At 46.2% G+C, this 22,356-nt stretch overlaps 1 protein-coding gene across 3 annotated transcripts; it reads right to left on the minus strand.

Annotated features, from left to right (window-relative positions):
• Positions 1–134: 134 nt before the first annotated feature.
• ZNF133 (zinc finger protein 133) lies at positions 135–22,356 on the minus strand. Of its 3 annotated transcripts, XM_062203812.1 has the most exons (4): positions 22,014–22,101; positions 7,421–7,547; positions 6,591–6,686; positions 135–2,656 (listed from the first exon to the last, which is right to left on the minus strand). In XM_062203812.1, the coding sequence occupies exons 2-4, from the start codon at positions 7,539–7,541 to the stop codon at positions 954–956; spliced, it is 1,920 nt and encodes a 639-aa protein (XP_062059796.1). In that variant the 5' UTR covers positions 7,542–7,547; positions 22,014–22,101; the 3' UTR covers positions 135–953. The 3 variants fall into 3 exon arrangements, with proteins under 3 accessions (XP_062059796.1, XP_062059795.1, XP_062059797.1); XM_062203811.1 differs by lacking the exon at positions 22,014–22,101 and having other exon boundaries at positions 7,421–9,868; XM_062203813.1 differs by lacking the exons at positions 6,591–6,686; positions 7,421–7,547 and having other exon boundaries at positions 22,014–22,356.

Below are 22,356 nucleotides of genomic sequence, written 5' to 3' on the forward strand. Positions count from 1 at the left end.
CGCAGCGTGCCAACCGCAGCGGCCATTGGAGGGTGAACCAACGGCAAAGGAAGACCTTTCTCTCTGTCACTCTCTCTCTCTCTCACTGTCCACTCTGCCTGTCAAAAAAAAAAAAAAAAGATTGTTACAGTTAATGCAGTGTGAGTGAGGTTGTACTGCTGTGGGTGGGTGAGGGCCATCATGTACTCAGTGGTCTTACACAGGTATGACTGAGCTCCAAGGCTCTGAGACTATAGATTGCTTGGTCACAGCTGACAGACCAAGCTCTGGGACTGGAGTGCTGGGAACAGTGTATTAGTAAGGATCCCAAGGCAGGAGGCCCGGACACCCAAGTCCAAGAAGAGCAATAAAAGTAGTTAGGGGATGATTTAGCAAAGGCCAACAACAGAGCTAGAAGGAGAAGCAAGAAAGGGAGCTGTCACAGAAGCCAAGGAAGAGTGGAGTTGCAGACGACACTAGACTAGAGGAAGCCATATTTTCTGGGAGGTTCCCTTCCCTCAAAAGAAATCACTGAATTACAGCTCCTGGATTCTCTCCCCGACACAAAGGACCGGACTCTCCAATAAATACATGAAGACTCGATTCTTACATCTTCCAAGGAAATGAATTCTTGTGGAATACTAGACAGTATCACTCCTTCTTCCGTATCTTTACAGGTAAGTGAGAGAGATACACAGCCAAGGTTACAGATCTGTAAAGGGGGAAAGTTTATTATAACAAAAGGCCACAAAACATGGAGAAGACAGTGTGTGGAAAGTGAACTAGGTCAGATGTCCTTTGACCACTTACAGAATGCAATCTTCTATTCCATTTCATGTCTCACGGAAGTGTGAACACGTTGACAGCTGGTCCTCACCACCATCTTCACTTTCCAAGAGAGTGCAGAGGACCAGCAGGCTGCCCTGAATAGGCCTCAGAGTCAGGGTGGAGTGCTGGTTTGTGGCGGACAGCCTTCATCTTCCGCTGTCTGCTGGTTTGTGGTGGACAGCCTTCATCTTCCGCTGTCTGCTGAGGTCAGACTTCTGGCTAAAGCCTTGCCCGCACGTCTTGCACACGTGAGGCTTCTCCCCCTTGTGTGTCAGCTGATGTGAGGTGAGGTGTGACTTCTGGGTAAAGCTTTGGCCACACTCCCCGCCCCCACAAGGCTTCTCTTCTGAGTGTGCTCGCTTATGCGTGATTAAAGCTGACTTATTGCCAAAGCCGAGTCCGCACTGCCTGCACGTGTAAGGCTTCTCCCTCGAGTGTTTCCTCTTGTGCCTGATGAGCCCCGCCTGGTGACTGAAGCCTCGCCCGCACTCCCGGCACACGTACGGCTTCTCCCCTGAGTGTGTCCTCTGGTGTGCGAGGAGGTTGGACTTCTGGCTGAAGCCTCGCCCACACTCCTGGCACACCATGGGCCTCTCCCCTGAGTGTGTCCTCTGGTGTCGGATGAGGTTGGACTGCTGGCTGAAGCCTCGGCCACAGTCCTGACACACGATGGGCTTCTCCCCTGAGTGTGTGTTCTGGTGTCTGTTGAGGTGTGACTTCAGGCTGAAGCCTCGCCCACACACCCCGCACACGTACGGCTTCTCCCCTGTGTGCGTCCTCCTGTGTGAGATGAGGGTTGAATTCTGGCTAAAGCTGTGCCCGCACACTCCACACACATAGGGCTTCTCCTTTGAGTGTGTCCTCTGGTGGTTGACAAGGGTTGTCCTTTGCCTAAAGCAACGGCCGCACTCCTTGCAGGCGTAGGGCTTCTCGCCCGAGTGCGTCCTCTGGTGGGAGATGAGGTTTGACCTGTCACTGAAGCCCAGGCCGCAGTCACTGCACACAATGGTCTTCTCCTCCAAGTGCGTCCTCTGGTGTCGGACAACAGCCGACTTCTGGCTGAAGCCTTTGCCACACTCCCGGCACACGTACGGCTTCTCCCCTGAGTGTGTCCTCTGGTGGATGATGAGGTTGGACTTCTGACTGAAGCCTCGCCCACACTCAGTGCACATATAAGGCTTCTCACCAGAGTGCGTCCTCTCATGTATGATGAGTGTTGACTTCCGGTTAAAGCCGCGCCCGCACTCCCTGCACACAATGGGCTTCTCCCCTGAGTGGGCCTTCTGGTGTCTGGCCAGGCTCTTTTTCAGACTGAAGCCCTTCTCACACACCCTGCACACGTACGGCTTCTCCCCTGAGTGTATCCTCTGGTGACTAAGCAGGTTTGCCAGCTTGCTGAAGCCCAGCCCGCACTCCCCGCAGTTGACCGTTCCAAATCCTAAGACTTCTATCCTCTTCAACAATTTGGCTGTGTCCTCAGGGTTTCCCGTCTGAGCTGGGCTGGCCTCTGTCTCCTCCGTTCTGATGCCATTCGGGGAGCTGCCTGGCTGCCTTTGCAGTGGCCTGGAGAGTGCTCCCAGAGCCCTCTTCCGTGTCCTTCCCAACAAAGGCCGGGGGCAATCTCTCTCCCGACCTGCTCTGTCGCTCCAGGAGCCTCCATCAGAAGCCTGCTGCTGCTGCTTCTCCTGTTCCCCGGGGTCCGGTTCCCCTGGCTCAGTGTGGCTTTCTGCACACAAGCATGTGAAGATCCAAGGGGGAGGACTACACAGTGTGTGCTGCACGGGGAGTTTCTGAGTGGAGCAATCTGGAGGGCAGAGAGGACCAAGGTGGAGCTCTGGTTTTGTTCCCGCTGCAGAGAGAAAAGTCTGGAGTCACAACGGAGCCTTCAGGGGCAGCCTGAGCAACTCGGCCTAGTTTGATGGCGAGACTCAACTTCCTGTTCTTCAAAATGCTCCAAACTTCAGTGCTTCCCAACCAAGACTCCCTTTACGTGTCCCTACCGTGACCTACCTTCCATCCCACCGTTATGTCTTACATCTGCTACCAGATGATCCACTCAAAGACCTATGCCTCAGTCTATAAAAGCAATACAGGGAGTTTCAAGTGTGGCTTAGGACCGATATGCCACATATGCAATGGTCTCTACAAAATTACCACTACAGTTACTTCTAACGCACAGCTTCACACACGCAAGCCAGGTCCACACGGATTTGTTCTGCAACAGAAAGATACCTAGCCCTAGGACCAATGTGGCAATGTCCTATATCCCTGCCCTTTGAGACACAGACTAAAAGAGCAGTCATTCAGACAGGAAGGAGAACAGCCAGTGCAGGGAGCAGTACAGGGGAGTGGATAGAGGGAAAGAGTGTGTGAAACACCCAAGTGTGCAGTCTTTGCACTCAGTGACAAATATCTATTAGATTACACTGTGCCAGGATTTCTACAAGGCCCCAGGCTATCAGCAATGGACGACACACAGTCTAGGCCCCCACTGACAAAAGATGCTCCTTCTGGGCCCTGTTAATTTCTATACTTAGGGCCGGGGCCACGGCTCACTTGGCTAATCCTCCACCTGCGGTGCCAGCACCCGGGGTTCTAGTCCATATTGGGCCACCAGATTCTGTCCCGGTTGTTCCTCTTCCAGTCTAGCTCTCTGCTGTGGCCTGGGAAGGCGGTGGAGGATGGCCCAGGTGCTTGGGCCCTGCACCGTGTGGGAGACCAGGAGGAAGCACCTGGCTCCTGGCTTCGGATCCGTGCAGTGCGCTGGCCGTAGCAGCCATTTGGGGGGGCAAACCAACGGAAAAGGAAGACCTTTCTCTCTGTCTCTCCCTCTCACTAATTCTGCCTGTCAAAAAAAAAAAAAAATACATTGCCTTTAAAAAAAAATTTCTATACTTAGTGTAAATAAAGATTGCCTCAGAAATCCATGTAAAGGAGAAACTTTCAACGTACGGCACCTCCTGTGCAGGAGATGACAACACTGAATGGACTGCTTCCTCACAACTGGCTCTACGTAGCGGAAGGTAATCCGCGCTCAAACAATTTCAGAAACTGGACATGACCTTGCTGGATTTACTTGAACACTCTTTACTTGGTCAAAGAACAGTAACTGATTTTGTATTTCCATTTCTGGCCAGCAACTACCTTGAGCTTTTGGTAACTCTGTAGTTTGTTGGAATTTTTATGTTTAATCTATTGCTTGTTACTTTCTCTTGAATATGTTGAGAAGGGAAGCAAATGCTGGGGTTTTGCCTTGGGTTAAATGCATATATATTAGGTCACAGAGACATGGTAAGCAAGTCTCCCAGCAGCAGGCACTGATTCTGTTCTGGGTAAGCATGCCACTGTGATTTTGATACAGGTAATCATTCCACTTACCCTTATGGGAACCAAGGTTTCTATTATTATGTATGCTTAGAACAGTCCTAACAGCTGTGCCTGTATATAAAGTGGCAGTTTTACTTATAAAAAACCTAATTCAGAATTACAGCCACCCCTTCCAGGACATTTGAACACAGTTACATCTACATGGGGTGACAGAAGAAAAACAGAAATATTTGGTATTTTGAATATGTACCTTTTTCTATTTTTTCATCTACTTGAAAGAGTGATAGAAAGCAGAGAGAGATCTTCCACTCACTGCTTCATTCCCCAAATGCCTGCAAGAGCCAGAGTTGAGTCAGGTCAAAGCCAGGAGCCTGGAACTCCCATCTGGGTCTCCCACATGGGTGGCAGGGACTCAAGCACTTGAACTATCATCTGCTGCCTCCCAGGATGCACTAGCAGGAATTTGGATTGGAACCTCAGGAATCAGGATTAAACCAGCACTCAGAAATGGGCTGCATAGTGTGCCACAGTGGGTTAAGCTGCTACCTTTGATGTTGGCATTCCATATAAGCACCAGTTTGAGTCTCAGCTGCTCCTCTTCCTATCCAGCTCCCTGCTAATATGCCTGGGAAAGCAGTGGAAGATGGCCCAAGTATTTGGGCCCCTGCACCCATGTTGGGGGCCTGGAATGAGTTCCAGGCTCCTGACTCCTGGCTTTGGCCTGGCCCAGCCCTGGCCATTGTGGCCAACTGGGGAGTAAACCAGCAGAAAGAAGATCTCTATATCTGTGTCTTTCCCTCTCTTTCTCTCTCTGTAACTGCCGTTCAAATAAATAAAGTCTTAAACATAAAAATTTAAAAATAAGCATATGGGAGGCAGGAGTCCATTGTACCACAAGGCCTACCCCAGTAAAGCGCTTTCAGTCTTCAGGTATTCCCATCCTGAGAGGTTTACAGAGATAAATGAGCACCAATACAGATTTAACACTTGAAAACTCAAGAATATCCAAGTTAAAACCAAAATCAAATTTCCATTGATGATAACACCCTGGTTTCTGAAGGAAATCTTGCCTGTTGCAGCTCGAGTTCTAGCTCAACAGAAAACAGTTAAGCCGTGAGTTAAGTTGCAGCCTCGGATATTAGGTTACGCTCTAAGAATGAGAGGCATTTAGAGCTGATAAACTATACAAAGAACTTTATTAGCTGGCATCTAACTACAGAGGTGAGAATGAAAACTTTAAAATACAGTAAAACTTAGAAATCAGACAAATGCCTTCTCCTTGATTTTGTCATGGTAATAAATATAACATTACATAACGGTGATATAAATCATGGTTCTCTTTCCCAAAAAAATTTTAATTAAACTTCAAGACTGATATACTGATTTTTAAAGATCCAATAAGCTAATATTGTATTCAAAAATGTTAGATTAGGAAAATGTAGAGATGTGTCCAATTAATATCTTATAATTTATAGACAGTGCTGGAAACTGTGATTCTATACTTACTTTACTCAAAATAAATTCCAGAAATAACATATTTTTCAGGCAATTTTTACTTTCAACACTGATTATATTGCTTTTTAGTTTCCAAGATTTCTGTAAGAAAATCATTATCAGAATTAGTATTTTTGTTTAAAAATTGTCCTTGAGTGGACTTTGACCTAAAGATTAAGGTATCACTTGAGGCATCGGCGTCTCATTTCAGAGTGCCTGAGCTGCAAGTCTCAGCGCTGCTCCTGATACCAGCTTTCTGCCAATGTACACTCCGGGAGGCACAATAATGGCTCAAGTACCTGAGTCCCTGACACCCACATGGGAGACCTGGGTTGAATTTCTGGCTCCTGGCCCAGCCCTGTACAACCCTGTCTTGGATATTTTTTCATTTAAAAGTGCTTTATTTAATATATACGTTGTTGCTTCAGTAACATGAACTCACACCAACAGCCCTAAAACTCATGTGGCAGACATTTAGGGAGCAAACTGAAAGAGGGAGACTTCTCTCTCCCTCCATCTTTCTGCCTCTCAAATAAATAAAAAATTTAAAAATAAAAAAAAAATTCCTAATAAAAACACAAAAAGCAAAACAATATAGCCTTCATGCAGGAACTTTACTGTATTCTTGTCTAAACTAAAGCAATCAATCTTATATTAAATTTATTATTTCAGAGACTGAAAAGTAAAACTTCACTGTCCATCAGCGCTGTATAATATGCATGGCTAACCACAGGTACAATTGTATTTCATTATCAAGAAAGAGAAAGCTGAAACCTGATAAGAAAAGTGGCAATTAAAGGGGAACTATGACTTGGTACATAATCTCTCTCCTCCATATGAAAAATAATTTATTTTTGTCTTTGGTAAGCTCTACTTAGACATCAAAGCTTTATTTTTACCTTACCACACATATCTATTTTCAATCCTCAAGATTTTCATTCTTAGGAGAGTGTTCTGCTCACCTGGACAGGTGGCCAGTGGACATCTTCTGTCCTCTCTCCAGGTCTCTTTCCCTTGTTCCAGCTGAGTGATGAGTTTTGGTTTAGAAAACGGAATTCCTGCTCACAGAAAAAGAAATAAGGTGACTGCAGGGCATGAGCTCAAGGATCCAGTCAAGAGTTCAGAGCCAAACTGGGCGGTACCAGGACCAGAGAGGAGTGGGCTCTGAGCAATGGAAGGGCTGAGTAGGGAAGGCGAACTTGGGTGAATGCCAACTGCTTCTCCAGCAGGCCAGGTGAGTGAACACTCGTCTCCTTTAAAAGCAGTCAGCAAGTGAACTAAGGCAGAAAGCTGCAGTCTAGGGGAAAAAGGCATAAAATGGAGAGTAACCCCCACCCCACTCCGACAGAGACATGCACACATACACCTCCCACTGTCAACTCTATAAAATCAGACCTTCCCTGGGGAAACAGAACAAAATGTCTTTGCTTTTGAGTCCAGCAAAAAAGCCAAGTCAGGGGGTCAGTGTTAGGTTGCAGTAGGTCAAGCCACCATTTGAGACACCAGCATCTCATGTCAGAGTGCTTGTTTGAGTCCTGGCTATTCCACTTCCAGTCCAGCTCCCTGGATGATGTTCCAGGTTCCTGGTTTCAGCCTGGCCCAGCCCCAGATACTGCAGTCATTTGGGGAGTGAAACAGCACATGGAAAATCTGTGTGTGTGTGTGACTCAGTCTTATAAATAAATAAATAAATAAATTTTTTTAAAGCCAACTCAGAAACCAAAATGGCTGCTTCACGCATGACCTACAATTCCCAGCAGTAAGCATGTGAAAGGTAAGAGCCCAGGCTCACCCAGGGAGACCAGGTTGCTGTAGTTCTCCAGCATCACCTCTCTGTACAGAGTCCTCTGAGCAGGACTCAGCAGGCTCCACTCCTCTTGGGTGAAATCCACAGCCACATCTTTGAAAGCCATGTGTGCCTGCAACACAAAACACAGCCCTGGGAGAGAAGGCGACCAGAAGGCTGCCTGGGGAAGCAGGTGATACATCTAGACTTTGCCTTTGACCGTGACCCTGGTGCCATGTGTTCCAAGACCTTCAAACCTGCTTCTATCCAGCCAGCAGCATTTGTGAACCCATATGCTCAAAGTCCTAGGTGGGCTGTTTGGGGTATAAATGCAAAAATTAAAAAATCAGGAACTTCAAATCTAGGCAGACAGACAAGCCAAACAACATAAAAATTAAAAGCACAGCGGCCACTGAGTTTAAGAATTTAAAAGATCAAATAGCCTAGCCAGCCATATTAGTGTTGATGTGTATGAGTGACTGAAGTTCATACAATCCAACAACGGTAAAGACAATACAACTTGGTGCTCCCTGTAAACTGCACAGCCCCTCAGCCTTCTCGGACTGACAGACTCAAGCAGGGAGAGATGAAGTATGTGAATCATAGTGCCTGCATTCGAGGCCCACCTCTGCTGCCAACTGCTGTCTGTTCCCTCAACTGTGAAACAGAACAGAAGACTTCCTGCCCACTTGCCCTAAACATTCCCCACTCATCATCTTGCCCAGTTTTGTTGTATTTTTCCCCCCTAATCTCCCTTAGCATTATTTCAAAATGAAGGCCACACTGAGACAAACATATTAGGAAAGATTTCCCAAGATAGGGCCTGGGAACTTGGTTTTGAGGAATGGGAAGGTTAAGAGAAGAAGTGCCAGGTATTTTCCAGATCAGACATTTGGGGAAAGGACTTAGGGAATTACGAGCAGAGGAAGTGGAAATGTGGCAGGAGGACCACAGAGGAGGGATCAAAGGCGCTTCTACTGGTATAATACAGACAGGTCAAGGGAAGCAGGTCGTAAAGTTCTTAAATTTTTACTATGGCAAAATATACAGGACAAAAAATTACTATTTTCATGCTCCAAGACTTTTTCATCATCTCAAACTCTGTAACCATTACACACTACCTTCCCATTCTCTACTCCCCTCACACTTGGTAATGACTGTTTTTCTCTATAAATTTGGCTATCCTATATAACTAAACTAAATCCTTTGCTGTCTAGCTTATTGCAAGGAGCATAATGTCTTCAAGATGCATCCATGTCCTTTCTTCTTAAGTTCAAATTTTCCACTGTCCATACATTTTGTTTATTTATTTATCTTCCCATGGGTATTTGGTTTGCTTCTAGCTTCTGGTTATTGTGAACAATTCTTCTATGCACATTGGCGTACAAATAGTTGTTTCTCTGCTTTTAATTCTTTAGGGTATATACCCTGAAGTGTAACTACTGAGTCAAATGATAATTCTATATTCAAGATTTTCAAGAACCACCATACTGTTTTCCACTGCAGTAGAACCAGTTTGCATTCCCACCAGCAGCACATTTCCACATTCTCATCAACAATTGCTTCCTGTTCTTTTGTTAACAGCCATACTACTGGATGTAAGTACAGTGGTACCTCATTCACACTTTCCTCATATTAACATTGCTGAGCATCTTTTCATGTGCTTACTGGCCATTTGTCTGTCTTTTAGAAAAAGATGACACATTTAAATGTTTCTTCAGTTTTTAACTTTTTTTTCCCCTGTTATTCAATTGTAGATGTTCTGTATATATTCTGGATGTTAATTCCTTAGCAGATATACATTTCCAACTATATTTTCTGCCTTTGATAAATAAAAGTTATACATTTTGATGAAATCCAATTTCTCTATTCTGCTGTTATTGTTTCCTGTGCTTTGGTGTCATTTCAAGAAAGTATCATCAAGTTATGTTGTAAAGATGTTTCCCGGGGCCGGCGCTGTGGCACAGCAGGTTAAAGCCCTGGCCTGAAGCACGTGCATCCCATATGGGCACTGGTTCTAGTCCTGGCTGCTCCTCTTCTGATCCAGCTCTCTGCTATGGCCTGGGAAAGCAGTAAAAGATGGCCCAAGTCCTGTGGCCCCTGCACCCATGTGGGAGACCCGGAGGAAGTTCCTGGCTTTGGATTGGTACAGCTTCAGCCGTTGCGGCCATCTGGAGAGTGAACCAGCAGATGGAAGACACCTCTCTCTCTCTGCCTCTCCTTCTCTTTCTGTGTAACTCTTAAAAAAAAAAAAAAAAAGATGTTTCTCTGTGTTTGCTTCTAAGAGTTTTGTAATTTTCATCTTTACATTTAAGTGTTTGATTAATTTCCAGCTAATTTTTGTATCTGGTTCTAGGTAAGGGTTCAACTACATTCTTCTGCATATAGATATGTGGGTTTCTCAATAACGTTTGTTAAATATACAGTTTCTGCAAAGAATGGTCTTAAACTCTTGTTAAAAATCATTAGACCATGGCCGGCACCGTGGCTCAACAGGCTAATCCTCTGCCTTGTGGCGCCGGCACACCGGGTTCTAGTCCCGGTCGGGGCACCGATCCTGTCCCGGTTACCCCTCTTCCAGGCCAGCTCTCTGCTGTGGCCAGGGAGTGCAGTGGAGGATGGCCCAAGTGCTTGGGCTCTGCACCCCATGGGAGACCAGGATAAGCACCTGGCTCCTGCCATTGGAACAGCGCGGTGCGCCGGCCGCAGCGCGCTACCGCGGCGGCCATTGGAGGGTGAACCAACGGCAAAAGGAAGACCTTTCTCTCTGTCTCTCTCTCACTGTCCACTCTGCCTGTCAAAAAAAAAAAAAAAAATCATTAGACCAGGCCGGTGCTGTGGTGTAGCGGGTAAAACTACCGCCTGCAGTGCTGGCATCCCATGTGGGCACCAGTTTGAGTCCTGGCTGCTCCACTTCCGATCCAGCTCCCTGCTATGGCCTGGGAAAGCAGTGGAAGATGGCCCAAGTCCTTGGGCCCCTGCACCCACGTGGGAGACCTGAAGAAGCTCCTGGCTTAGATCGGTGCAGCTCCGGCTGAGGTGGCCAATTGTGGGGGTGAACCAGCAGATGGAAGACCTCTCTCTCTCTCTCTGCCTCTGCGTCTCCCTCTCACTCTCTTCCTCTCCCTCCCTCTCTCTCTGTGTAATTCTTTCAAATAAGTAAATAAATCTTTTTAAAAATCATTACACCATATATACAGGGGTTTATTTCTGTGTTTTCTATTCTATTCCATTGGTCTGTTAAGTATTTTTTTGTCAACACCACAGTTTGGATTACTGTTGTTTTGCAAGGATATTCTGAAATCAGAAATGGTTAAGTCCTCTAACTTTGTTCTTTTTCATGATTGTTTTGAGTATTCAGAGTCCCTTCAGATTCTACATAAACTTCAGGATCAATTTTTCTACTTCCACAAACAAAAAAAGATCATAGAGATTTTGACAAAGATAACACTGGACAGTTTGGGTACTACTGCCATTTTAACATTTTTAAGTTTTCAAATCCATAAATATTTGCTATCTTTCCACTTACTTATATCTTCTTTAATTTCCTTCGGAAATGTTTTATAGTTTTCAATGGACAAATCTTTAATCACCTTGGTTAATTCCCAAGTATTTTATTCTTTCTTTCTTTTTTTGACAGAGTGGACAGTGAGAGAGAAAGGTCTTCCTTTGCTGTTGGTTCACCCTCCAATGGCCGCTGCAGCTGGCGCGCTGCTGCCAGCGCACCGCGCTGATCCGAAGGCAGGAGCCAGGTGCTTCTCCTGGTCTCCCATGGGGTGCAAGGCCCAAGCACTTGGGCCATCCACCACTGCACTCCCTGGCCACAGCAGAGAGCTGGCCTGGAAGAGGGGCAACCGGGACAGAATCCGGCACCCCAACCGGGACTAGAACCCGGTGTGCCGGTGCCGCAAGGCGGAGGATTAGCCAATTGAGCCGCAGCGCTGGCCCCAAGTATTTTATTCTACTTGATGATATTTTTCCCTCCAAAGAAGTTTTTTATTTAAGGAATAAAAATTTCGTAAGCACAAATTTAGGAATATAGTTATTCTTCCCACCATACCCACCCATACTCTCATTCCTCCTCCTCCTCCCTCTCCCCTTGCCAGTCTCATTCACCATTAAGAATCATTTTCAATTAACTTTATACACAGAAGATCAACTCTATATTAAGCAAAGATTTCAACATTTTGCACACACACACACACACACAAGTGAGAACTAGTTTTACAGTTAACTCTCAATACAACTAACTGAGAACAGAGGTCTTGCATGGAGACTGCACAGTGACTCCTATTGTTAATTTAACAGTTAACACTTTTACATATGTCATCAGTGACCACCTGAGGCTCTTGACATGCACTGCCTAGGCTATGGAAGCCTTTTGAGTCCACAAACTCCGTCAATATTTGGACAAAGCAAAGTCGAAGTTCTCTCCTCCCTTTGGAGAAAAGTGCATCCTTCTTCAATGGCCATTTCTTTCCACTGGGGTCTCACTCACAGAGATCCTTCATATAGAACATTTTTGCTACAGTGTCTTAGCTTTTCATGCCTGAAATGCTCTCATGGGTTTTTCAGGCAGATCAGGATGCCTTAAGGGCTGATTCTGAGATCAGAGTGCTACTTAAAGTGATTATCATTCTATGAGTGTGCTGTGTGGACTACTTCCCATATTAGAACATTCTCTCCTTTATAACTCTATCTAATATTATTACCAGGCACTTGATCCTATTTTTATGATCATTTTAACACTTAATCCTATCTATATGTTCATTTTAACACTTAATATTTGGGGCCAGTGCTGTGGCACAGCAGGTTAATTCCCTGGCTTGAAGCGCTGGCATCCCATATGGGCGCCAGTTCGAGACCCAGGTGTTCCACTTCCCATCCAGCTCTCTGCTGTGGCCTGGGAAAGCCATAGAAGATGGCCCAAGTGCTTGGGCCCCTGCCCTCATGTGGAAGACCCAGAAGAAGCTCCTGGTTTCAGATTGGCACAGCTCCGGCCGTTGCGGCCAATTGGGGAGTGAACCAGCGGATGGAAGACCTCTCTCTCTCTCTCTCTGCCTCTGCCTTTCCTTCTCTCTCTGTGTAACTCCAACTTTCAAGTAAATAAGTAAATCTTTTTTAAAAAAAAAAACTCCATCTTAGCACTTTGCCTGTATCCCCTAATTTTTGGTATGCTGTTTTCATTTATCTCCAAGCATTTTCTAATTTCTCTTGAGATTCCTTCTTTATCCATTGATTGAGAGTATGTTAATTTCCACATATCTGTGATTTTCAATTTTCCTTCTATTACTAGTTTCTAAGTTCATCTTGGGGTAGAAGATATTTTATGTATCTTGAAAAAAAAAATGATACTTGATTTGTGGCCTAACATACAATCCACCCTGGAAAATGTCCCATGTGCACTTGAGAAGAATGTATATTCTTTGTTGAGCAGCATGTTCTGTATATGTCTGTTAGATCTAGTTGGTTTATTGTGTTCAAGTCCTCTATTTATCTCCTGTTTTGTCATTCTATATATTATGGAGAGTAGGGTACTGAAATCTCCAAGTAATATTGTAGAACTCTCTCTCCCTTCAGTTCTATTCATTTTGCTTCATATGTTTTGTTGATCTGATATTAGGTGTGTGTATATAACTTTATATATTTTGCTGTATTGAATCTTTTATCAATGTGTAATTTCTTCAGGGCCAGCACTGTGGCATACCAGGTAAGGTCACAACCTGTAGCACTGGCATCCCACATAGGCTCTAGTTCAAGTCCTGGCTGCTCCACTTCTGATCCAGCTCCCTGCTAATGTGCCTGGGAAGGCAATAGTGTACACCCACATCGGAGAGCCAGAAGAAGCCCCAGGCTGCTGGCTTCAGATTGGCCCAGCTCTGGCCACTGCCGTCATTTGGGGAGTGAACCTGCAGATGGAAGACCTCTCTCTCTCTCTCTCTGCCTAACTCTTTCAAATAAAATCTTTAAATAAATAAATATATATATTTAATTTCTTCCGTTTCTCTTGCATCCCTTTTAAGTTGATACTTCTTGATATTAGTACAGTTCCTCCCCCCTAATCCATTGCCCTCCACACTTTTTTTTTTTTTTAAGGCAGAGTGGACAGAGAGAGAGAGACAGACAGACAGAGAGAAAGGTATTCCTTTTGCAGTTGGTTCACCTTCTAATGGCTGCCGCGGCCAGCGTACCGCGCTGATCCGAAGGCAGGAGCCAGGTGCTTCTCCTGGTCTCCCGTGGGGTACAGGGCCCAAGGACCTGGGCCATCCTCCACTGCACTCCCTGGCCACAGCAGAGAGCTGGCCTGGAAGAGGGGCAACCGGGACAGAATCCGGCGCCCCAACCAGGACTAGAACCTGGTGTGCCGGCGCCACAGGCAGAGGATTAGTCTATTGAGCCGCAGCGCCGGCCTGACAAGAAAATTTCTACCATTTTTGTTTTGTTTTCTATGCCTTGAAGCTTTTTTTTTTTTTAAAGATTTATTTTTATTTTATTTGAAAGGCAGAGTTACAGAGAGGTAGAAACAAAGAGAGACAGAGAACTCTTCCATTTGCTGCTTCACTCCACAAATGGTCGCAACAACCAGGGCTGGACCAGGCAGAGGCCAGAAGCCAGGAGCTTCTTTGGGTCTCCTACGTGGGTGTAGGCATCCAAGCACTTGGCCCATCCTCTGCTGCTTTCCCAGGCATTAGCAGGGAGCTGGATAGGAAATGGAGCAACTGGAACTTGAATCGGTGCCCCTATGGGATGCAGACTGAGGCTTTAACCTGCTGCGCCACACCATCAGCCCCCTTGTAGATTTTTTGTCATTCATTTCTCATATTACTGTCATTTGCTTTTAGTTAATTTTCCTAGTGCAACTTTTGAATTCCCTTCTCATTTCCTTTTCTATATAATCTACAACAATTCTCTTTCTGCTTACCATGGAGACTGCATTTGGCATTCTAATATGTCTATATTAACATTCTAATATGTCTGCTACAGCTAAATTGTTTTGTGTTGTTCAATTCCTCTATTTCTATTTACTCTAATTTGAACTTATTACCAGCTTAACTTCAATAACATACAAAAACTCTGTTCCTGAACAGCTCACTTCTGTCTCTATTGAGTTACTAATGTCACAGCATTACATCTTTATGCAGTATGTGGTAAAAAAATAAATAAATAAATAAAAGAGAAAAGACTATTTTTATAACAGTCTCCTAAGTGAAGTACAAAACAAAAAGTCAAGTTAACAACCAAAGTCTCAATAAGAGTAGTTCATCTTCATATTTTCATTTACCAGAGAACCTTATTTCTTTATATGGCTTTAAGTAACTGTCTAGTGTCCTTTCATTTCAACTGAAGAATCTTAGTATTTCTGCACAGCGCGTATAGTTGTAATGATTTCCATCAGCTTTTGATTATCTGAGAATGTCTTCATTTTGCTCTCAGTATTGAAGGGGAAGTTTTGCCAAATAGAGGATTCTTGCTTGAATTTTAAAAATATTTTTATGTTTTTAAGAGGTGGAGAGAGAGAGAGAGATACCAATTTCCCATCTGCTGGTTCACTCACCAAATGCATGCAACAGCTGGGGCTGGACCAGGCTGAAGCCAGGAGCCAAGAACTCAACCAAGTCTCCCACATAGGTGGCAGGGACTCAACTATCTGAACTATCACCTGCTACCTCCCAGTGTGTGCATTAGCAGGAAACTGGAATTAAGAGCAGAGCCAGGACTTGAACACGGGCACTCCAACACAGGATGTGGGCCTCCAAGTGGCTTCTTGATCACTAGGCCAAATACCCACCTCTTTTTTTTGTTTCTTTGTTTTTTCTTCTTCTTTAGCACTTTGATTATTTCAACCCACTTACTTCTGACCTCTGAGAAATCTGCTGGTAAATTTATTGAGGATCCTTTGTATATCCTAAGTTGATTTTCTCTTGTTGCTTTCTAAATTGTATGCTGCCTTTGGCTTTTGATGCTTTGAGTATAATCTGTCTCAGGGTATTCTCTGCACTTACTGGATGTTTACTTTCAAGTCTCTCATCACATCTAGGAAGTCTGGGGCCATAAGCTTTTCAAATAATCTCCCTGTCCCTTTCTCCTTCTCTTCTGGGAATCCTGCAGTGTGTATGCTGCTCCACTTGGTGGTGTACCATAGGTCCCTTAAGTTCTGTTCAATCTTTTTCTCCATGATTCTTGAGAATTTCAACTGTCCTGTCTTCAGATTTGTTGATCCTCCTATTTGCTCAAATCTGCTTCTGAATTCCTTTAATGAAATCTTCATTTCAGTTACTGTGTATTTCAGCTCCAGAATTCTTTTTTTGATTTCTTTTCAGGTGTTTTATCTCTTTACTGATATTTCCATTTTGTTCTTTTCACATCTTCCTTTTGCATCTTTAAGACAGGTGTTTTAGGGGCTGGCACTGTGGCGTAGTGGGTTAAGCCATATGGGCACCAGTTCAATTTCCGGCTGCTCCCCATCCAGCTCCCTGCTAATGTGCCTAGGAAAGCAGCGGAAGATGGTCCAAGTGCTTGGACCCCTGTGCCCACATGGGAGACCTGAAGAAGCTCCTGGCTTCTGTCTGGCCCAGCTCTGGCTGTTGCAGCCATCTGGAGAGTAAACCGGCAGATGAAACACTGATCTCTCTTTTTCTCTTCCTCTCTCTCTCTCTATAACTCTGCCTTTTGAATAAAACAAATAAATCTTTAAAAAAAAATGTTTCAAAGTCTCTCTCTAGTAAGTCCACCACCTAAACTTCCTCAGGGATGTTTTCTATGAGTTTTTCCCATTGAATGGGTCATATTTTCCTGTTTCTTTTTATGCCTTGTGATATTTTTGCTAACAATTGGACATGGTAATACTGGAAGTCAGATTCTTCCCCTTCCCAAGGTTTGCTGGGAGTTTGTTGTTGTTGTTCTGTTTTATTTCTTTATTTTAATTGATGGAGAGTGGCACCATACCTGAGGTGTAAACTTAAGGTCTTCTCAGGTGTATTCCGAACCTCTATCTTTCTATGGGTATGTGTAGTGACTTTCTAAATTCTCTTTTATGCAGTAGCTTTTGAGGGAAAGAAATTGGAAAAAGAATGGGTGGCAGGGGACAGGCTCTGGCTCTTTCAATCCCTGGAAGCTGCTTCAGGCCATGGGGTCTGCAACAACAGTGAGTGGACCACTGCTGTGGTCAGGAAAAGCAATCAAAACACAGATCCTAGATATTTGGAGTAAAACATAGAGCCTCAGTATGTGTTGCCTACTTCGGCTCCCACACACCATGGTGCAGGGCCATTTGCACGCCTGGCTGCTGTGAGGCTAGGAGGACAGGGATAGGCAGCCATGGCTGCTCTCAGTGCATAAGTCAGCTGTGATTTCTCTTCCACATCTTCTTCTGGATGCTGCAAACCTGTAGCTAAACTCCAGTTCCAAAACAGGTGCCTCTGACAGACTCTGCCAGGACAATTACTGTGGTTCTTCCTCTTCTGTTATCGCGATGTCACTCTCAGCTAGCAGAATTCTTGAAGCTAAACAAAGGGATGTGGATTCTGCCCAATGCTACAGAATTGTTTCCAATGTAGAATTAACTAACGGAATGACTGACTCACGAGTTGAGCAAAGAGTGATACAGAGGCAGACTGCAGATAGAGTGAGTCCCAACTCCAGAGCTGGAGCTGGACTCTGCTAGATACCACCAAGGCAAGAGAAGGGATTGTGTCCATCCTGTGACAGCCAGTGCAGAGAGGGGAACTCTCAAATATATGAAGGAACTTTCTTGCATGTTTCAACCCAACTTAGTGCAGCCAGGCTGAGCTCTATAATTCACAGAGGGCAAAAGAACACTCGGCTGATGTGGGTAAACTCAAAGAACTGTGAGAAATGGTAACATGGTTAATCTTCTAAGCCACTTGGTTTTAGGGTGGTTTGTTGTGCAGAAGCCGGGGATCAGAACTGTTTCATATGCTATGCTTTCCTCTCTGGCTTTCTTAATGACAGAAGCACCTTCCCTACCATCCATGGGGTCACCAAGTCACCATGACTACTTCCCTACCGGCCATATCTAATCAGTTCCCCAGGCCCACTGATTCCACCTCTAGACTCTCCCAGTCCCTCCGCACCCCAACATCAGTGTGGAACTGATAATGGCCAAAGCTTCCTGGCAGGGACTCTGCAGACCATGTGCCCACTTCACGGTCAGATGTCGGGGCCAGTGGCCCTGGCCCGACATGAGATGCAGCAGGCTGAGGCTGTCCCTTATCTAATCCTGTTTCCAAGACTTTTCGTCCCATATTCCTGCAGGCAGGATGTGACTTCTGATGAAGGTTTATGATGTTCTTTGCTCTATCTGCAGAGCTTGTACCCTGATCATTGCTACTTTGTAAACTTGCTCTGTTCCTGTGCTATGCATGATTACACACAATGAATGTTATCTGTATGGGGCCTGGGGTATATATCCTTGTGTTTCTTGGTGCTCGCTGCTGGAGACTGAAGGGTTTCCTTAGGGAGACTGCCTCCAGTCCCTCATCGCCGGGCCCCCTACTTTGGCTTGGAACGCGATGAGGCAATAAACGTGGTGATGAATTGACAGTGCTGCGTGTCTCCGTGTGGTTTGTCGGGTGGCCTCCAACAGCCAGCCTAACCCATCGCTCCCAGAATGAGCTCTCCACACACAAGCTTCTTTGTTCAGAAAATATTTATTAAGTTCCAGCTGTGCGATAGGTACTATTTTGAACACTGGGGATACAGAAATGAACAAGGACAAAAACACCTGCCCTCACTGACATGAAAGGCGAGGGGAGGAAGACAGACATCTCCAGCAACAGAAGAGCCAGTGCAAAGGCCCTGATGCACAAGGGTCAGACAGTTCATTGCAACCAGTGTGGCACGACTGAGACAGAGTGGTGCAGCTGAGGTCTAACTGTGCATGTGGGAGACCACACCTAGCTCGGTAGGATACTAGTTTTGACATTGGGCAGTATGAAAAGTCACTGGAGGGTTTTGAGCAAATGCATAACATGATTTTCTTTACATTTTAAAGTATTACCCTGGTTGCTGTATTGATATACATTAGGATGACATGGGAAGAAGCAAGAGACCATTCAAAGTCTATGACCACCCAGGAGGGAAGGTGGCCTGGACCATGATGGAAGCAGCAGGAGCTGAGACTGTGAGAGTCCAGATTTGCTTATCAGGGATGGTGGTAACAGCAGGGAAGAGACTGAGGATGACTTCAAAGTTTTGAGCCTGAGCAATCTGTTGTCTTTTAGAGCTAAACTTGAAACAGTTCTCTACAGTAATAGAGAAGTATTACTACCTACTGCTTTCATGTTTCTCGTATTAGAGATCAGAGTGTATTGGTGGACACATTAGGTATGGGATACCCCCGACATAGCCAAGTGGAAATGTGACACAGACAGCAGAGGTCTGCAATGTGAAGTTGAAGTTGGGGTCTTGGCTAAACCTCAGAGAGCTGACATTCAAAGTCACAAGTAGACAGGACTACCCAGGAGAGAGAGCGACTGGAGAAGACACAAAGTCTTGGAACTGAACTGGAGCCTTCCATAGTGCAGGTTTGGGGGGAAGAGGAGCCCCCAAAGTAGACACAGGAAGAGTAGCCTACAGAGAGGAGAAAACTAGGGAAATCTGGAAGCCAAGAGCAACTGGGAGGAAGATACTTTAAGAAAAAGGAAATGAAAAAAAAAAAAAAAAAGGAAGCAAGGATGTAAAATATTGCTGAGAAATGACTATGACATGCAGCCACTGGGAGAACAATGGTGATCTTGACAAGGGGCCAGCACTGTGACATAGCAGGCTAAGCCTCCACCTGTGGCGCCGGTATCCCATATGGGTGCTGGTTCATGTTCCAGCTGCTTCTCTTCCCATCCAGCTCTCTGCTTATGGCCTGGGAAAGCAGTAGAAGATGACCCAAATGCTTAGGCCCTGCACTCACCCACATACAGAAGACCCAAAAGAAGCTCCTGGCTCTTGGGCTTCAGATCCACCCAGCTCAGGCCATTGCAGCCACTTAGGGAGTAAACAAGCAGACAGAAGACCTTTCTCTCTGTCTCTCGCTCTCTCTGTAACTCTACCTCTCAAATAAATAAATAAGTAAAATCTTTAAAAAAATTTTTTTTTGGTGAGTAGAACTGAATTTGGCCTTTATTGGACAGAAGGGCAGAAATGAAGACAGCAAACACAGGAAATTCTTTAAAGAAGTTAGCTCTAAACTGTAATAAAGACCCAGGGCGAGAAGGTGAGGGAAAATCGGGAAGCTGAGGGAGTAAAGGAATACAGACAAAGGCAAGGAGATGGGAGCAAGGAGGATGCACAGGTGGAATGAAGGATCCAACAGCCAATCAAATGCACAAAGGGAAAGTAAGTGTGGAAAGATCAACGAGACAAGGAAAACTCAGTGGTCCAGCTTGGATGAAGTGGAAGTTACAGCTGTTAACACAGATCAGCAAGGTCAAAAGACGCAGAAGACAGAGGGAGAGTCGAGGGAAACCATGATGCTGAATTCCAGATACTTCTCCCTCTCCTATCTCCTACCAGGGCTGTTTGGACGGGGTTTAAAAAAAAAAAAAAAACCTATTGGGGCCAGCACTGTGGCACAGCGGGTTAAGGCCCTGGCCTGAAGCATCGGCATCCCATATGGGTGCCAGTTCTAATCCTGGCTGCTCCTCTTCTGATCCAGCTCTCTGCTATGGCCTGGAAGAGCAGCAGAGGATGGCCAAGTCCCTGGGTGCCTACACCCACGTGGGAAACCCAGAAGAAGCTCCTGGCTCCTGGCTTCATATAGGCTCAGCTCTGGCCATTTCAGCCATCTAGGGAGTGAACCAGTGGATGGAAGACCTCTCTCTCTGTCTCTACCTCTCTCTGTGACTCTTTCAAATAAATAAATAAATCTTTAAAAAAAAAAAAAGCTATTTTTAGACAATCGGGGAAACTAAATATGAACTGGGTATTAATGGGTTCTTAATTTTGATGCTATAACAATGAAATCATAGAAACCTTAAAACAAAAAGCCCCTGCTGAAGCATCTGCAAGTGGACCAATGTAACTGGATTTGAAGAGTAAAGAGTGAGGGCACTGGAAGTGAAGAACAGAGGGGTGTCCACTCCACAGCACCTGAGACAAGGAATGCAAAAGCAAGGATGGGGGTGTAACGAGTGAGGTCTGAGAATATTTTCTGGGAAAAACGTCCCCCTTTGGGTAGGGGTGGGAGGTGGGCGGGGGGCGTGGTGTGTGTGTATGAAGCAGCTTGGTCACTGATTCTCAGAGGGGCCATTACAGGACACAGGTGTCACCCTTGGGCAAAGCAAACACACCCATGGTTCAGAATGCAAAAGATAACTGGTACCCACCTGCAGCTGGGTTCTCAGGAGCCCACACGTCCTCCCTGCCCACAGCAAGCAGGGAGAGGCCTCGGGGAGGTAGGACAAGAATTTAAAAAGTTCCGGAAAGTCACTGGTAATCCGCAAGCTGCAGCAAAGCAGTGCCTCCTTTTCCTTAAAGGCATCAGAATGGACCAGCCTTAGAGGAAAGCCGTGGGCAGCTGCCTGGGAATGGAGCTGGGTGGAGGCTGAGAACACAGCCTGGCCGACAGGCCCAGGAGGTGGTCCTCCCCGTGCCCGCATGAATAAGGAGACGCACTGAGAATACAGCGGAGACTGCTCCAGGCACTGGATGAGATCTACCTTCTTCTCTCCTTACAATAACCCAATGAAGTGGATTTTACAGCCCAGGAAAGTCAGCTTCTTTACCAAAGTGACACAGCCTGGAGAAGATCGAGCCGGGGACCCCACGCTCTCACACAGCAGGGGTGACAGCAGACCTCTGTGGGCTGCAGGGTTCTCTCTGGGAGATGAATCGTAGCTGGTCACATGCTGCTAACTGTCCCATCTGGTGATGGCTCTACAGAGTCTGCTTCCGGCTGTGTGAAACGTATCCACAGTAATAAAAAATCTGAACTAGAACTGATAAACTCCAAAGCTTGGTCACACCAGGGACATGGGATCTCGTGACTCTTGTACTCAAACACAGTCCTTTGGAACTTTAAAAACTTACACAGTTCTTTGTTTTGCTTTTATTCTTTTTCGCTGGAGGAAGCCCCAGCTCAACCACCTCCTCCAAGGCCTGCAGCCATGGGCGACGAACTTGAACCCTAAGATTGCACCAACACTGCACCCCACACCGGTTCAAACCGGGCGTGTTTGGCCAAGCCAGCCTGCTCCGCACCCCGCCCCAGCAAAGCGGGACCAGCTCCCAACCAACCAAAACCCCAAGGTCCCAGGGACGGTCCCCACCCCACTACTGTACCCCACCCCACTACGGACCCTCAAACGCGAGTGCATGAACGACCCTCTCCTAATGCTGCCATTTCGGCCAAGGCCGAGCCTGTCTCCAGCCATAAGACCTCCAGGACTTAAGGCCCAAGCCCGGCACCTATACACCAGCCCAGTTTCACGGCTGAGCTCGGCTCATCTCGTCGGAGATGCGCGCCCACACCCCAAAAAGAAGAAATCCGGGGGAGCCTGGCCTGAGCCACGCCAGCACGTCCCACCACCACCACCCCCTCCCCGGCGCCATCAGCACCGAGCCCGGGCTCAGCCCACTGACCAACCTTTCCAGACTTTCCTTTCCGCGCAGAAGAGGGCACGGTTGCAGCAAGGATCCCACGGGGGCCTCATTCACCAGCGCCACCAAACAACAAGGGGTCACTCGAGCCACCAGCTGGGGAACCTCTTCCAGCCGGGCGCCAGGACCACACTACCCACACTCCTCGGACGGCGCAGGGACCACATTTCCCAAGATGCTCAGCGCCACAACAGCGCCCTGGCCTCGTACGCTCCGGGCACTTGCAGAATGGCCGAGAATGTGGCACCTCGATGACCTTTTTTTTTTTTTCTTAAAATCACGTTCATAAAACACGCAGGGGCTCCAGGGTGAAGCTGCTGGCCCGGCTG

This window comes from Lepus europaeus, chromosome 10, assembly GCF_033115175.1.
Source record: "Lepus europaeus isolate LE1 chromosome 10, mLepTim1.pri, whole genome shotgun sequence".
In the NCBI taxonomy this organism is placed as follows: Eukaryota; Metazoa; Chordata; class Mammalia; order Lagomorpha; family Leporidae; genus Lepus; species Lepus europaeus.

Excerpts from the sequence above, each read along its gene's own strand:
- ZNF133 (XM_062203811.1), bottom strand. The coding sequence starts at position 7,616 with ATGTATCACCTGCTTCCCCAGGCAGCCTTCTGGTCGCCTTCTCTCCCA. Across the intron at positions 6,687-7,420 it reads CAGCAACCTGGTCTCCCTGG|GAATTCCGTTTTCTAAACCA; the intron begins GTGAGCCTGGGC and ends TTCTGTGAGCAG. Across the intron at positions 2,657-6,590 it reads TCCACTGGCCACCTGTCCAG|CGGGAACAAAACCAGAGCTC; the intron begins GTGAGCAGAACA and ends TTCTCTCTGCAG.